The sequence below is a fragment of the Euphorbia lathyris genome, chromosome 5 (genome assembly GCF_963576675.1).
Source record: "Euphorbia lathyris chromosome 5, ddEupLath1.1, whole genome shotgun sequence".
NCBI classification, from domain to species: Eukaryota; Viridiplantae; Streptophyta; class Magnoliopsida; order Malpighiales; family Euphorbiaceae; genus Euphorbia; species Euphorbia lathyris.
Window position 1 is genome coordinate 22552596 of NC_088914.1, and position 16111 is coordinate 22568706.

General features: G+C 33.2%; 1 protein-coding gene across 1 annotated transcript; it reads right to left on the reverse strand.

Moving 5' to 3' along the window:
• Nucleotides 1-7998: 7998 nt before the first annotated feature.
• LOC136229367 (11S globulin seed storage protein 1-like) lies at nt 7999-15708 on the reverse strand. Its single transcript, XM_066018103.1, has 3 exons — nt 15412-15708; nt 10047-10249; nt 7999-8482 (listed from the first exon to the last, which is right to left on the reverse strand). The coding sequence occupies exons 1-3, from the start codon at nt 15683-15685 to the stop codon at nt 8117-8119; spliced, it is 843 nt and encodes a 280-aa protein (XP_065874175.1). The 5' UTR covers nt 15686-15708; the 3' UTR covers nt 7999-8116.
• Nucleotides 15709-16111: the final 403 nt, after the last annotated feature.

Sequence of the window (16111 nt, forward strand, 5' to 3'; positions counted from 1 at the left end):
CCGACACCATGAGCTGGATGGGCAAGTCCCTTCAATTTACACTCAGCGTCATCAGTTCTCATATGGACATTCCGGCGTCCAACATGGCTGGTGGAATCAAGGTCTTTGACGGCTCAAGCACAGTACGGCTCAACTCTAGCAGTATTCCGCCCTACTAACTCGTGCTGTTGAACAAGGGAAGTTTTATGCAGCTGTCCCTCAGCCCGTTGATGCTGGCAAAAAGGGGGAGAAAGATAAACATCCAGCTGGAACTCAACAAAAGAAACAACATCCCGGTTCCACTTCTTCAGTTGTCCCTCCTAACACTCAACCCCAGCCTCCTAGCACTCAACCTCAGCAACCACCCAAGACCAAGTCTAACCAAGTGTCTGTCAATATTAGGCGATAGATATTTGTAACCTTGTGTACTTGCTTATGTTATGTTTTGTGCTTAATATAATTGTATCTTCATTAAATCATTTGTGTTATCTACTTGTCACTTAATGCCTATCTTCTGTGTTGATCTAAATTCATGACTTGTCTCATATGTCTTCTTATTCGAATTGAACAAAGTAACTAAAGCTTGACAACATTGAATTAATCATGTACTTGGCCACTGAGTAAAACTACTTAGCTTCAATTAACTCACTCAGCTAACTCCTATATTTGAACTTAATCTTCCGCTGAACTTTATATCGAAACTGAGTGAAATAAGCCTGGTCCAAGAACTGACCTAACTCTGAACACTGACTTTAGACTTACTTGATTAAACCTTAAAATGTTTAAAGTAAAACTAAGTCAGCGGCTCAACCCTTACAGGGAAGAATCTTAAGAAGTTAAGAATAGGTCAATCATCATTGGGGAGCTCAACACTGAGTTCCTTATTGAATATTTTTGCCAACATCAAAATGGGGGAGTTTGTTGAAACACCTTTCCACATGATTTTGATTTGACAACATTATTTATGTGAATGATAAAAATATTCCAACACATTAAGTTTAAATGCTTTGATTTATTTATACTAATGTGTTTATTCAATGTTGAGTTATTTGATTAATGAGACAATTAGCTAAATGGACCCAAGGCCCATAAAAGAGAGTCAAAGTCTCACGGCCCAAGTAGACTCAAAACGCCGTCGTACTGAGTAAGACATAAGCCCAGCAACAAGAAGGATCGAGAAGCCTTCCACCAATAGCTTCAAGATGAAGCTGCTGAGTTGAACGACAAGAAGTACAAGTCAGCGGCAGAACAGAATAAACTTGGAGACAAAGTATTTCTACTTTGGGTAAAGCTCAGAAGGTGCAGGAAGCTGTCTGGAAGACTTTGCCATAAATGTGGGAACATTCTGTTTCATCTGACGAAAAGCTGCTGAGTACTGGCAAAGATAGAAGATATAAGAATATGATTGGCCGAGGACGTTGAGCACGTACTGAGTGAAAGCGACAGGAAGCCATTTTACTCCAACGGTTATTTCGAAATTCGAAATCACTGGTGCCTCAAGTGTCACTATAAATAGGCCACTCAAATGCTTCATTCGATGCAGATCTTCAATTAAGTCGAAACGCTGACCAAATTGATACTTGAAGTTCTGTGAGAAAAGCAAAGCAAATCTTACACCAATTCCGATCTTGTGTAAAAGTCTAAAGTGATTTTATTCATCTAAAGTGTCTTAGCAATTGTTGTTTAGGACAAACACTTATCATTTCTAGAAGTATAGAAATGAGAAGCTGAGTACTTGGTTATAGTACTCAGTGGTAGTAATAGGAGTGAGTAGAGGAATAGAGGAAGGTACTCTTGTATACTCAGCTTCTGTTATAAAAGGTTTCGTGCTCTACCTTTAAAGAGCTTAGTAGAGGATTCAAAAAGCTCGGAACGAGTTCCGGGGACTGGACGTAGGCGGAGAGGCCGAACCAGGATATGTCTGCTGAGTAACATATTTCTAACCCTTAACTCCTTTATATATTGCTTGCTATAAAACTGACTAATTAACGAACTCATGCTGAGTTAAGTGCATCGAGAAGCTGAGTTCAGGAATAGACTCAAATGCTATCTCCTGACTCAAGAGAAGAAACAGACTTAGTCACCAGTTGACTAAGCTTGCGTCTTAAACTACTCAGCACTGCTGTGTAAATCTTTTCTTAAAGAAAATAAGTCAGCCTTAACGGACAAATTTTTTGAATAGTTCATATCCCGCCCCCTTGGAACTAATCTTGTCACGTTACACGGGACCAACAAATCTGACCATGTATGTTCATGTTGCCATCATAGCTCGACTAAAAGAAATGTAAATAGATCATGAAGCTGCTCTTCAAAACCAATAGGCAAACTCAGAAAACCTTCCACTGGAAGTTGACAAAGCCGAAATGTCGAAAACTCCTCCTACTCAAACATTGAACCAAACCAGCACCTTCATACCAACTTTAGTACCAGTCTCTTCTCCAACTCTAATTTCTCGAGGAGAAATGACTAAAGAAGCCTTCCTTACACCCCCATTCGGGAATAGGGTGCATGTGAACACACACCCTTCCCCATGTGCTTTTGGAGCAACTCCAGCAGTTCTCGAAGCTAAAGATGATATTGAGGTTCAAGCCATTGACTTGACCTCTTAATCTGAAATCCCTGCTTTGGCATCAATTCTGGACGAAACCACTGGAGAAAATTCTCACCAAGTCCCCCAAGGAAATGAAATTGCTTCTACCTCAAAGAAACAGTTTGCTAAAGAAAGAAACGTTTCATCATCAGACTCTGATATGTCTGATACCGAAAGGTTACTTTGTTATGAGAAGGCTACAAAGAGAGAGCTGGAACAAAGCAAACGATTGAAGCAGGTGGTGGTTCATCTTCCTTCTACTTGTGCCTTCTTTACTAAACGTCTGAATATGGGAATTACCATAAGCCCCGAAGATCCAGCTGCCAAGAGGCGAAAGATTGATGCGCCCCGAGCTGACGCTCAAAGGCTCACTAAGGGATAAGTATATCCCATCGTTATCAATTAATAAATCTGGACAAGTCCAGCTAACGAATCCACATGATTTATACCGCAAGTACCTACTAGGCTTCTAATGTTACCTAGACGATAGATGGGTTTAGATTGAGTTTTTTTTGTCTAAGTTAATCCTACTCTTAAGTGATCTTAAGCAAGGTAATTTAACCTGGAAGTGAATGAGGTAATACGATAATGCTATTTTCAACCTAATTTAACACTTAATTGATAATCTAAACTGAGTTGCTTAGGCCTAAGGGGATTAAACCTACTTATCCTTCTAGGGTTACTAGCCCGATATTCCTTTGTTACATGCCGAGTTAGCCCTAAGGTTCATGAAAATTGGTCGTACCAACTATGAAGTTGTCAATTTCATAGGTTCTTCGATTAGGGATAATCAAATTCGACTCACAATATGAACCTAGACGACATTTGGATTATTGAATGATTTAAACCAATTAGGTAAAGCATAAACAGAAGGAAATAACAATGAATGGAGAATTAATACTGAAAACTACATTAAAGACGAAGTAATGTTGTCACAGGTTTACAATCAACCTAGGATACATAGGAAAGATCTAAAGCAGACATGAAATAAAAGAGAGTAAAAATCACTTTCAGGGATCCTGTCGAACAAACAGTCGTCTTTCTAGGACTAAAGGATGAACAACCTTGGTGAATCCTTGGAGCTCGGAGATGAAGTTCTTCAATGGCAGATGGAAGGAAGGAGGAAGGATTCTCAAGGTAGGGGATAGGATAATTTACACAAGCAAAAGATAAATAATACATATGAAAAAGGTCTTATTTATAGATACAAATAGAATATATCTCTAATTGCAAATCTGCAATCCTATAAATATATGATTGACAATATTTTTCTTTAAGGTTATCCCAAAGAACCTTAGCATTATCAATCCACATAATGGTTTGTACTACAGAAGGATCAAGAGATCTTACCAACCATGACAATACCATGTTGTTACACCTTCTCCAAGCCCCAAAATAAGGATCATCTTGTGCTGGTTTAGTAATAGAACCATCCACAAAATCCAACTTATTATTCTTGGATAATAAAGCCATTCTCATATTTAGCCTCCAGGAATGATAATTCTATCCTGTCCCTAAAAGAACTGAAGAAACTAAAGGAACAAAAGGATTTTCACCAGAATAAAGATAATAAGGACTGGATTCAGTAATTCGTGGATTAGTCATTGATTTTGCAGAGAAGAAAAACAATCTGGAAAGAAGAAAGTAAGGAAGAAAGAACTAAGAACAATTAAAGAAAGATTGCGGAAAAAAACTTTAATGCTCTGATACTATCTTAACAAAACAAAAGATCTTAAAGAAGAAGAGAGAAAAGAAGACTGAATTGAATAGATGAAAAAAGAAGAAGAAGTATCAGTAGTTTACAAAGATGAGCTTAACAACTTATATAGACTATAACTGAATCAGTTAATCCTAATTAACTAATTACCTGCAACTAACCAGTAAAACCTAACTGTAAAACCTATAGTTTTAACTGCTAACAGGCTCTAGCCTGGGGCTGCGGGTGCCGATGGTATCTTTAGAAATTACAGAGGTTATTCTTGAGGTAGTTTGGCTTTCCCTATTCCTTCTGCTCCTATGTAGATTGCGGAACTTTAGGTTGTCATCTTCGCGATTGACATCGCATGTGAATGGGGCTGGCTGAAACTATGGATCCTATCTGACTCTACATATGTGGTGCAACTCCTTTAGCGTAGATCTTCGGCAGTCCCTTGGCGGATCAGACAAGCTTGGCTAAAATTCTTTAATCAATGCTCCGGAATGTAACTAGTTATCTCTCACATTTTCAGCGAAGTGAATAGTGCTGCAGATTCGATTGCTCGGTTTGGAGTCACAACTACTAGGATCCTGTCGTGGCATACCACTCCTCGCTTCTGCCAGCAATTTGTTCTTAGTGAATTATGTAACATTGATTATTATCGCTTTTCCTAATTTCCTCCTCTTGTGAACTTTTTTTTCTTTTATTTATATATATTTGGGGATTGTCGGGTTAAGGGCCACGGGTGCCAACCTAGCTGGGATATCTGATTCTCAACCTTGCTCTCTTCTAACTTTTCATTAAAAATATATATATATACTCAATAAGTTACAAAAATCTTCACATGTTATAGGCATAAACTGATTGACCATCTCTCCAATCAACTTTCCTATGTACATAATTATTCTTACTATCCCTGCAAATATTATATTCAAATAAAAACGAATCATATCAGTTCATAATTAATGTTAATAATATTTTCAAATAAAAGAGCAAAATCTACTTATCTTAGTATCACCCACAACTCCATCATGAAGTATACTACCCACCTGTAAGATTAAAACCCAAGCTTTTCATTAGTGAATCTAACAATGAATACAGTAAAATCAATGTATTTAAGCGGGAGATTTAACCTTTTCAATGGTATGTTAATAGATCCATATTCCAGTTGCTGAAATCCACATACGCAAGAGTAATCGGATGAGAAAAATATAGATTAAAGAACAATGAAACTCTAATACATTGAGGAACGAAATAAATATGGTTTACCATTACCGTGTTTCGATCTCAGTCCTAGTGATTTGCATGTAGAAAGCAACCGGAGATAGCCAAAGAGAGGGGTGAGAGAGATGAAGCCTGAGCTGCAAGAGAAACCTAATTAAGTCTCTAGGTCGTGGTTTATTTATGAGCTAAAAATTCCAGTCAAACGTATTGAGCGCCTTAAATTTGGGATTCGTTTTAGTTGGCCGCCTAAGTGAAATTTCATTTGCCGCTTTTTTGTTTTCTGAATACCATGATAGTCATTTATCACAAGTGTCATTTGATGATTAAGTAAATTTTGAATTAAACGCACGTTTTTTTTAAATGACAGAATTGTGTCATGGGAAGACAACATGTGAATTGAGCTGGTTTATATTTAAACTTTCAGATGAAATAATTTTAGTATACTGTCACGAAAAACAAAACGAAAATAAATGTATGTCAATGTATCTTGTATCATGTGTTAGGGAAAATGGTATAATGAGTATATCACTCCTTAGATATTAATGTAATTTTTAGATGAGCAAGTTTATTCTAATCTGATATAAAATTATGTCATGACACCTCTAAAATGCCTAGAAATGAAATAGAAATATCAAGGATACTAAGTCACCATGTTGTCACACACATTTTAGAGACTTCAATTTTAATATTTTCTAATCGGAGAAATTCTTATTATTATAAGTCAATCCTTTTCAATTGATTGATAACACTTCAAAATCATGTTTATATTTTCATCAACTTAGTGCAAAACTTAATATGCATTTTATCTTACACAAATTAAGAAAAAAATGGCTACGAGAATCATAAGATGAGGGTTTGCTTTTGCTTATGTTTTGTGATTATATCAATCCTTATGATTCTTCATATAGAATAAACAAAGTGATTTTGCTGGAATACATAACCCGAGGAGTTCTACGCTTATTTTATTCGCTATCTGGCCACTGGTATATGCCACTCTCTGGTTGAAGCTTTAGAGCAAGTAAGTGCCTCTTCCTACTACTAATTTTTGCGTGTTTATATATTATATAGTGGGGTGGCAACGGGGGCAGGGATTTCCCATTACCCGTGAGGATCAAACCGACCGGGACAAGGACGGTATCATTTTAAGTAGAAACTTGCATATTGATTTAATTAATCAATATGAGTTTTTTTCTCTAAGTAGACTATATTTGTTTATTTTCTTAAATTAAATATTTTTGTTAGCTCATTTGAATTCTCGCTTTGGAGATAGTTTACTAGTTAGCATGTTTATATTAATTAACGTTTTTTATGAAGTATTTTTTTAGCTTTGTTTAACCAACTATTATTTTTTAATGCAATATATATATATATATATATATATATATATATAATTGCTGAAACAAAGCTGAAAATCATTTATATGAGTTCCCTTTAAAATTAAAATACAAAAATAATTCTGGAAATAATTTAAAATAAACCACCCAATTTTTGTCGGTAAATTATATAAATACATAATCTGATAAATTGATCACCGACATATATGGATTAGTAATGTTGTTGGAATGTCCGACATAAGTTCATGTCTACTTGTAGTCGGTCCGTATATCCAACACAATTGACCTACTAAAAATTGTGTCGGTGACTTTTTGAGTCAATACAGAATTGTCAGATCTACTTGTTTAGGAAGATATTGCCGACACATAAGAATATGTCAGAGTTCCGTCACTGATGACGATCACCGACCGAGTTTAGGCGATCCAATAGAACTTTTCGTCGGGATAGAAACATTAAGATATAAGGTTTATCTTCATAGTAGAAACATATTATACATGTATATATTCTAAGCAATCCTAATTCTTTAACTTTTAAGTGTGAGGCCATTATATGTTGTTTAGTTAGGAGATATAAAGATGTTATTAGAGAGATATCTGAAAAGTGTAATTTTTTTAAATAAAAAATGGGGTTCCATGAGAAACTTTGTTCTAAAGAAGTTTAATTCTTAGATTTTTCCATTTGGAGAGGTCGACAATGATCATTTTGTTGTCGTTTACTTTCATAAGTGACTTTTATATTAATAAAGGGCAAAGTTCATGACTTTTATGCCCAATTTTGAAGTTCAAGACCAAGTAAGTGAAAATATTGGGTCATGAGTGTCAATGTATATTTATTTTCATGTTTTCTATTAGCAGTATTCTAACTTGCACATTTTTTTGGGTTTATACTGTGAACTAAGGTCTCTGGGTTCAGCTTGTTAAAGGAAAATTTTACATCATCTTTTAAGCCATATTTCAAGGTCTATTAGAACTTGACAAGGGAAATACCATGTAGAGTCAAGATGGAGTTGAGAGGAAAATATAAATATTTAACAATATAATTGCTAAACTTGCTGAATTTATCTATGAGGAGGACTAAGTTGTGATCATATTGAAAGATTATATGATAAATATAGAATTATTTTTATTCATGTGCTTATAGTTTGGGGGGAAATGTAATTTAAGAAAATCCAACATAAAAAGACAAAGATATAATCCATATAATAAAATAAGCACTCGATATTAGTCTATATCACTTGCAATATTATTCATAATATTCTAGAAAAAGGTCATGTGCTTTCGTTTTCACATATATTATGGTATAATTTTAACTAAGGATGTCTCTTTCCTTCCAAACTTCACATTCTTAGCTTCTTCTTTGTTTATTCTGAATGCACTTATAAGAACCTCCAAAGGCAAGCAATTAATGACTGACTTTTGGCCAGAAAGATCAGAGGTAATTGAGTTACCATTGGTTTTGAAAGTAACATATTCTAATCTCTCACTCTTTGCTTGTTCCGCCATCAAAAAGCTATGTGGTACTATGAGGAGTTGTCCTTCCTTTAAGCTGCCATCGAACACGTTCTTTCCATTGTCATCCACTACTTGAATATGACCTTCACCCTTCACCACGTACATTATGCTATGAGTATTTTCCCAATGGGGTAATCTCATAACATCCTGCATATTAACATATACAACATTACAATCAATACTCTATTAATCAAGGGAAAAAACCTCATGAATCCTTAGTCTTAAAAAACCTCATAACATCCTGCATATTAACATATACAACATTACAATCAATACTCTATATACCGCAAAGGTTATACTTTTCACCGCACCCTTTTGACATTTATGTCCTCCTCACAATTTCAAACCAATAACCAAAACCTCTCAAATCCTCTCTACTTTGAAGCTTTTCATAAAACCCGACCTAAAACGACATGCCGCCAAAGGAAAGAAGGGGAAAAGGCTTAATGAATCTTCTGATAAGTTTTTTTTTTTTAAATATGTCCGAAATCACGGGTTCCGCCTCCGAAATCGGAGGCGGAACTCGTTTTTTTTGCCTAAACGGAACTCCGACGCCGTTGCCACCATGGGCGGAACGGATGAACTGTTCGTCCCGCCCGTGGTGGCAACGACGTCGGCCAGGTGGAAAGTATGGCGCACCCGTTCCACCATCAGGTGGAACGAGTGGCGCACCAGTTCCACCGTAAGGTGGAACTGGGTTCCGCGCTCGTTCCACCTGATGGTGGAACGGGTGGCGCAACCGTTTAGGCTTATTCCTTAAAAAAATTCAAAATTTAAAAAACGAATTTTTAATTTAAATTTATATTGTAAGATTACTTCGTGTTCGAAATCATGGTCTTCGGGAATACTCGGGTCCATTTTCGTCAAATTCGGGTTTTTAGGCTTGGGATAGAAAGAGAGAAAAAAAAAATTTGATTTTTTGAAAAAAATAAAATAAGAAGGGCATAAATGTCAAAAGGGTGCGGTGGATAAAAAAAAAGTTACGGTATATAGCAGTTCACTAAAATAAAAGATGTTTAGGGTTTATATATAAAAAACACATATATATACAAAAATTCTCATTGTTTTATAATAACTTTATATTTATATATTTTCTAATTTTTTTATCTATTTAAAAATGTTTATTTCAATTGGTAATGAAATTAATTGATACACTGTGAATTACTGAAAGAGCCTGCATAAGAAATCTGAACAGATAGCAATGAACAAAGACTGAACTTATAAAAAAATAATTCAAATTGATTGGTATTAAATCCGAAAATATATGTATTTAAAGAATCTTATAATTTACAAAGAAAAATTACTAGATATGATAATTTCTTAAAATATATGATATTTCTTAAAAGGAGAAAAGGTAGACTTATTTAGTAATTTTTCTTTGTAAATTAATAATTTTTTTAAATAATTGTTTTCAGTTTTCATATATGTGTTGTTTCTTATTTCACAATGTGTATCAATTAATTCCATGATCAATTAAAACAAACATTTCTAAATAGGCAAAATAATTAAAAAACAAAATGTAAAAATATAAATTTATTCTAAAATGATGAGAGATAAATAGTTAACAAATTATAAAAATATAAAGTGATTCTAAAAACATAAATGCATGTTTAAACAAAATATAATAATATAAAATTATTCTAAAACCGCGTGTTTTTTAAATTATTTATCCTAATTATAATTTGTAAATTTTATATATTATTGTTCTTACTCTGTTGAGGTCATTGTTGGGGATGCGAGTGATAGCAATGAAAATTAAAGTCTCATTTCCACTATTATAGCCCCACAAGGTTTCTCCAGTGCGGAAAAAAAGCACGTCACCACTTTGAAGATGAAACATATTGTCACACTCATTTTTCTTACCATCTAATTCTTGAGAGCATTCAGGAATGATTAGACCAAATATACCATTGCCTGTATATCCATAAATACATTATTTATGACAAGTAAAAATAATTTAATAAATACTAAATTTTGTGTTTAAATTCGACTTTGTAAAGAATATTAGATTTTCGATATTAATATAATTTTTCCCTAATAAGTAAATAACAAATTAGTCATTTAAATAAGGAAGAAGTAAAAAAAAAAATTGTTTATGGTTTGCTAAATTTTTAAACAAAGACTTATGGTTTAAAATTTGTAAATAGATGTATGTGGTATATTTTATTTATAAAGCAAAGCATTTCAAATTACATTTTTAAGTTTTGATTACAAGTAAAGATATTTTTATTTTAATTTTTTTTTATTCCTACACACCGATAAAACACAGCTCTCTAAATCGAAACCATAAATCATATGATGGTCATTTTATGTTTTCTTATTAATTGAACAATTTATGAACTAAATTGATATTTAAATTTATTTTACATAACTTTAATTCGATTTTTTTTTGAAGAATTTTAATTCGATATTAGAATCTGCGTTTTGTCAATATGTATATGTAATTTCAAATAAAAACAAAAATGCTATTGACTGTCATCAGAAGTTAACATTTTAATTTCAAATACGTGGTTTTGTAAAAAATAATATACCACATATATCTATTTGTAAACTTTTAAACCACAAACGTCTATTTACAAATAGGGCAAACCACAAGCATTTTTCTTATACTTTACGCTTTAAATAATAGAGGTGCTAAATTATTGAATAAAACAAAACTTAAAGACCTAATAATTTATTATTTTAAATATGAAGAGTAGACAATGTTTTAAGTAAAAATATAAGGATAAATTATTTACCATAAAAACAAAAGTGAATTAATAATGAATTTATGAATAAGGAATCAAAATAGTATCACGGTTTTTGAGCAAGTCTCAATTTAATCCCAACATACAATGATACAAAATAACAAAAATTATTTTCGACTGAAATGATTTTGATTGGTGGGATTTAACACACCAATTGCAAGCCCTAAGTAGTGACCTACCGCTATCTGTACAGTTGTGCTCTCTAATATATAAAATTCGTTCATTATTTTCAAAAAAAAAGTAGTGACCAATCTCATCTCTAGTTCGATTAAAGCTACAGATACTAATCTTAGGCCTTGCATACCTTCTGAAAATGTCGTTTATTTTTGGTGTTCTATTATTTTAAATAAAGAAGTTTTTATAATTATTTTTTTTTTAAATCAATAATTTTACAAGAATCACACGCCTTCTCACACAAGTTTAGTTCGCAAGTCCTTTCCCTCTGGCAGGTCACGCTTGTCAACGATGTTTGGTTGATCTGGTCTGTAAGAAATGCTGCTATTTTTGAGAGCAAGCCACCAAACATTCATGAGGCATTACGATGTCTTTGGTCTGCAATTCGTAGCTCTGATAGAATCAGTAACAGATCGGTATGGAATTCTGTTGTGGAGTTATCTATTCTCCACAATCTCGGGTTAAACGCTTGTCGTCATAGGGCCCCTCGAATCATTGAAGTTAGATGGCAGCCCCCTCCGTCTAGATGGCAGCCCCCTCCGTCTGATTGGATTAAAGCTAACATTGATGCCTCCGTGATCTCGGGTAGAGCTGGTTGCGGTGTGATTTTTCGAAATAGTCAGGGGCATCCCCTTGGGTCATTTGCCTTCGCCCTTGATTGTGCTTTGGTACACATGGCGGAATTGCAAGCCGCTATTTTTGCAGTTACGATTGCGAGGTCACGTGGATGGACTCGTCTCTGGATTGAAAGTGACTCGACTTACGTTATTCAAATTTTCCGTGCTCGTGCGCAGATCATTCCCTGGACAATGCGTGTGGATTGGTTAAATTGTTTAGATTCAATGACGCATATTCATGTGGTTGTCTCTCATGTGTTCCGTGAGGGAAATCAAGTGGCGGACGCTCTTGCTAATTACGGACGTCTGGCCTCAGATTTACAAATGTGGAATACCCTTCCAGACTTCTGCTCCCTTCTTGCTAGAGATAATGCCCTTGGTAGGGATATGTTTAGATTTTCTTAAAACATTCTTTGTACTGGTTTCATACTTTTTTCATCTCTTCATTTATATATGGGTAAATTCCAAAAAAAAAACCCATGTGGTTTGATGTTGTTCCAAAAAAACCCATGTGGTTTGTTTTTAAAAAAAAAAAAAGGAATGTGGTTTGCGCCGTTACCCGAAAAAAGGAAAATGGCTTAACACCGTTAAAGTGCTGACGTGGCACAGGGGTAAAACGGAAAAATCGAATTTTTTTATTTTTCCCCCCTTCTCTCTCCTCCTTCTTCCTTCTCCCTCTTCTTCTTCCTCCTTCTTCATCTCTTCTCTCCTTTTTCTTCTTCTTCTTCTTCTTCTTCTCCTCCTCCTCCTCCTCCTCCTCCTCCTTCTTCTTCTTCTTCTTCCTTCCTCTTCTTCTTCCTTCTTATTTTTTCTTTTTTTTTTAAGTTTCAGAAATTTCCAGATTTCAGAAGAAATCTGGAAATTTCCCAGATTTCCGTCGAAATCTGGAAAATTTCCAGATTTTTATAAGTTATATTTTTATTGTATATTTTTATGGCGGCAACATTACCATCTTCTCGGATTCCACCTTCTTCTCCGATGATTTCATTCACCATTAACAATCCGAATCCGAATTCCAATCCTTCATCTTCTTCTTCTCCGTTTCAAAATCTGAAACCAAGCATTCTCGTTATTCTCCTAATCCTCTCCATCACTTTCCTTCTCTCAATTTCTCTCTGTCTTCTCCTCCGTCATCTGAATCGGCGCTGTCTCCGCAACGTTTCTACCTCCTCAACGATCTCAACATCCGCCGCTGCTCTCACTTCTTCCTCCAACCGTGTTTCGCCTGAGGTTAATCATGTCTTCTCTCTCATCGACTCTCTCCCGGTGTTCGCTTATAGCTCCATTAAACGGCGTTCGACGACCTCTAATGGCGATTGCGCTGTTTGTTTGTCGAAGTTTGAATAGGAGGATCAACTTCGTTTACTACCGTCCAGAATTCTGGAATTCTCCTGAAATTCTGGAAAATTTCCAGAATTCTGGAAAATTCCAGAATTCTGGAAATTAAAAAAAAGAAGAAAAAAAAGATGAAAAAAAGAAGAAGAAGAAGAAGAAGAAGAAGAAGAAGAAGAAGAAGAAGAAGAAGAAGAAGAAAAAGAAAAAGAAAAATTAAAAAAAAAAAAAAAATTTCCAACTCTACCCCTTGCCACGTCAGCACTTTTAACGGTGTTAAGCATTTTTACGTTTTTCGGGTAACGGCGCAAACCACAGTCCTTTTTTTTTGTAAAAACAAACCACATGAGTTTTTTTGGAACAACATCAAACCACATGGTTTTTTTTTGGAATTTACCCTTTATATATTTGGTTCTTTGCCTAAAATAAAAAATAAAAAAAAATAAAAAAAATCGAATACCATTGTTAGTTATTAAATGAATTTGGTTAAACAATGTAGTAATTCTTCCGTATTATTATATATATATAATCCGACTTTTTAACCAACGTGTTAGAATTAATGATCAAACTAGAATAAATAAAATTTAAAATAACAAAATTATTTTTTATTATATTTTTTATTGTTAGAATATTCATTCTCTCCTATAAAATTTTAGTTCGTTCTATAGCAATTTTAGAAATTATCTATCCTTAAACTTGTACACCAATAAATCATTTTAAATAAATTTAATGGATAAATTGAACATTTTAAAAATATAAAGTCCTTAATTTTTTTATAACTACACAGAGCTAAAAATGTTAAATCATATTATTATATTATAAAAAGTAAAATATTATATCATCAGTATATTTTATTGTACCATGTTTTTTTAAGTGATTGAACTCTAAAACTAGGGACTCACACCAAAACCCATCATGAGTCTTTCCATTTGTTTTTACATTATATTTTAGGGAAAATTACACAGAAATTCATCTTTCAAAAACTGTTTACAACTATGTGAAGTTATAATTTTGGATTATATCAAACTAATAAAATTAGTATTTTTAATATATTTTAAGAATTAGAAATTATAAATTAGAAGTTTAGAATATATTTTCTAGAGTTTATGATTTATGAATTGGAGTTTAGAATTTTTAAATTATGGTATAAAATCATAATATATAGATAATAATGACATATTAAGAATTAAGTTTGTTGATATGACTTAATTGTAATTTTGTACTCAATTATGATATTGATATATTTAACCCTATATTTTATAGGCTTAATACATCAGTTGGGTGCTAAACTTGTTAAAAAAGTTTGATTGAGCTTTTAAACTTATATGAAACCGGCGCAAAGATGTACATAACAGAAAGTTAATTTGTTTTAAAAAGTTAGAATCACCAATAGGTATTTATTTTTTAACTTTTGAATTTTTCTCTGAGATTTAAACAAATTGCAATACATATATCACTTTAAATAAATTTAGAAAGCAAATTGATCATTGCAATTAAGTTCGAGGGATAAATAGGCCACTTTAAACAAATTTAGATGACCAATAAGTTATTTAAGTAAATTGAGAGGGCTAACAAGACTTCATAGAACCAATCAAACTTTTTGGACAAGTTCATACCATTTTAATATATGGATTTTAAAAAATGAAGCCTATTTTATATTAGGGTTAATTGTAAATCATTACCATGTGGTTTGGCCGATTTGCGATGTGGTACCTGTGATATTTTTTTTTTGCAAACACAACCTTATGGTTGCAAAATTTTACATGTTTTTTTACTTTGCCAAATTAGGCCGATAACGACTTCGAAATGAAAATTTTCAAGAATTAAACTTGTTTGGTATCATATTTACTATGGAACCATATTCTTAATTTTTCAAAATCATCATTTTTAGAGTTTTCTCTCTCTAAACATTATCTTTCTCTCTCATCAAAAACAACACCTAAATGACCTCAAACGTAAAAAGTTGAAGAATTAAAGTCGCTTAAAATATCATTTAGCTCTTGAAAATTTTCATTTCGAAGTCGTTATCGGTCAAATTTGGAAAAGTAAAAAAAACATGTAAAATTTTACAACCATAGGGTTGTGTTTGCAAAAAAAAATACCACAGGTACAAATCGCAAATTGGTCAAACCACAAGGTAGTTATTTATAATTAACCCTTTATATAATAATAAACCAGAAAAACAAAAAATAAAAATAAAAAAAACCTTGAACGACGTAAGAAAAATCATCTGCATTGGCGTAGATTGGCAATATATAGGCATTGGGTTTAATGATGAACCGAATAACCTGTACACCAGCACATTGAAACAGGTCGGTATTTGGATCCCAGATTTCCACAAAACCACTTTCTCTAGTAGTATAGATATCAGGTTCCCTAGCAAAGAGACGAGTGATCACTTGGCAATTAGTTTTAGAACTAATAGCTATGCAGCTATGGAGTAGGAGAATAAGACAGCAGAGATAGGAAACATAAGCCATGGTTTTGAAACTGATCAGGACGCTTACATTATAATTAAGTATTTATACAGCAAACTTGTGTACTATTTGTCTCATAAAGCAATTGAATGAGAGTTCTAAATTATTATGTGCTTTAATTAGGATGGAGGAGTTTCATGATCATTAGTAACCATAATAAATAGAAACTTATTATATGCATCAAGACAATAGTATAAATTCTTTCTAAATTCAACTTCTTTTTTTTTTAATAACTAATTATGCATTTGGATACAGATGATATTCTCTGAAAAGTTTCATCATCATTAGTAAACCATGATAAATAGAAACCTATTTATATGCACCAAGACAATATAATATAATAGACGTAACAGGTCTTTCCAAATTCAGCATGATTTTTTTTTTTTTTTAAATATCTAGTTAAGCATTTAGATATAGATGATATTATGT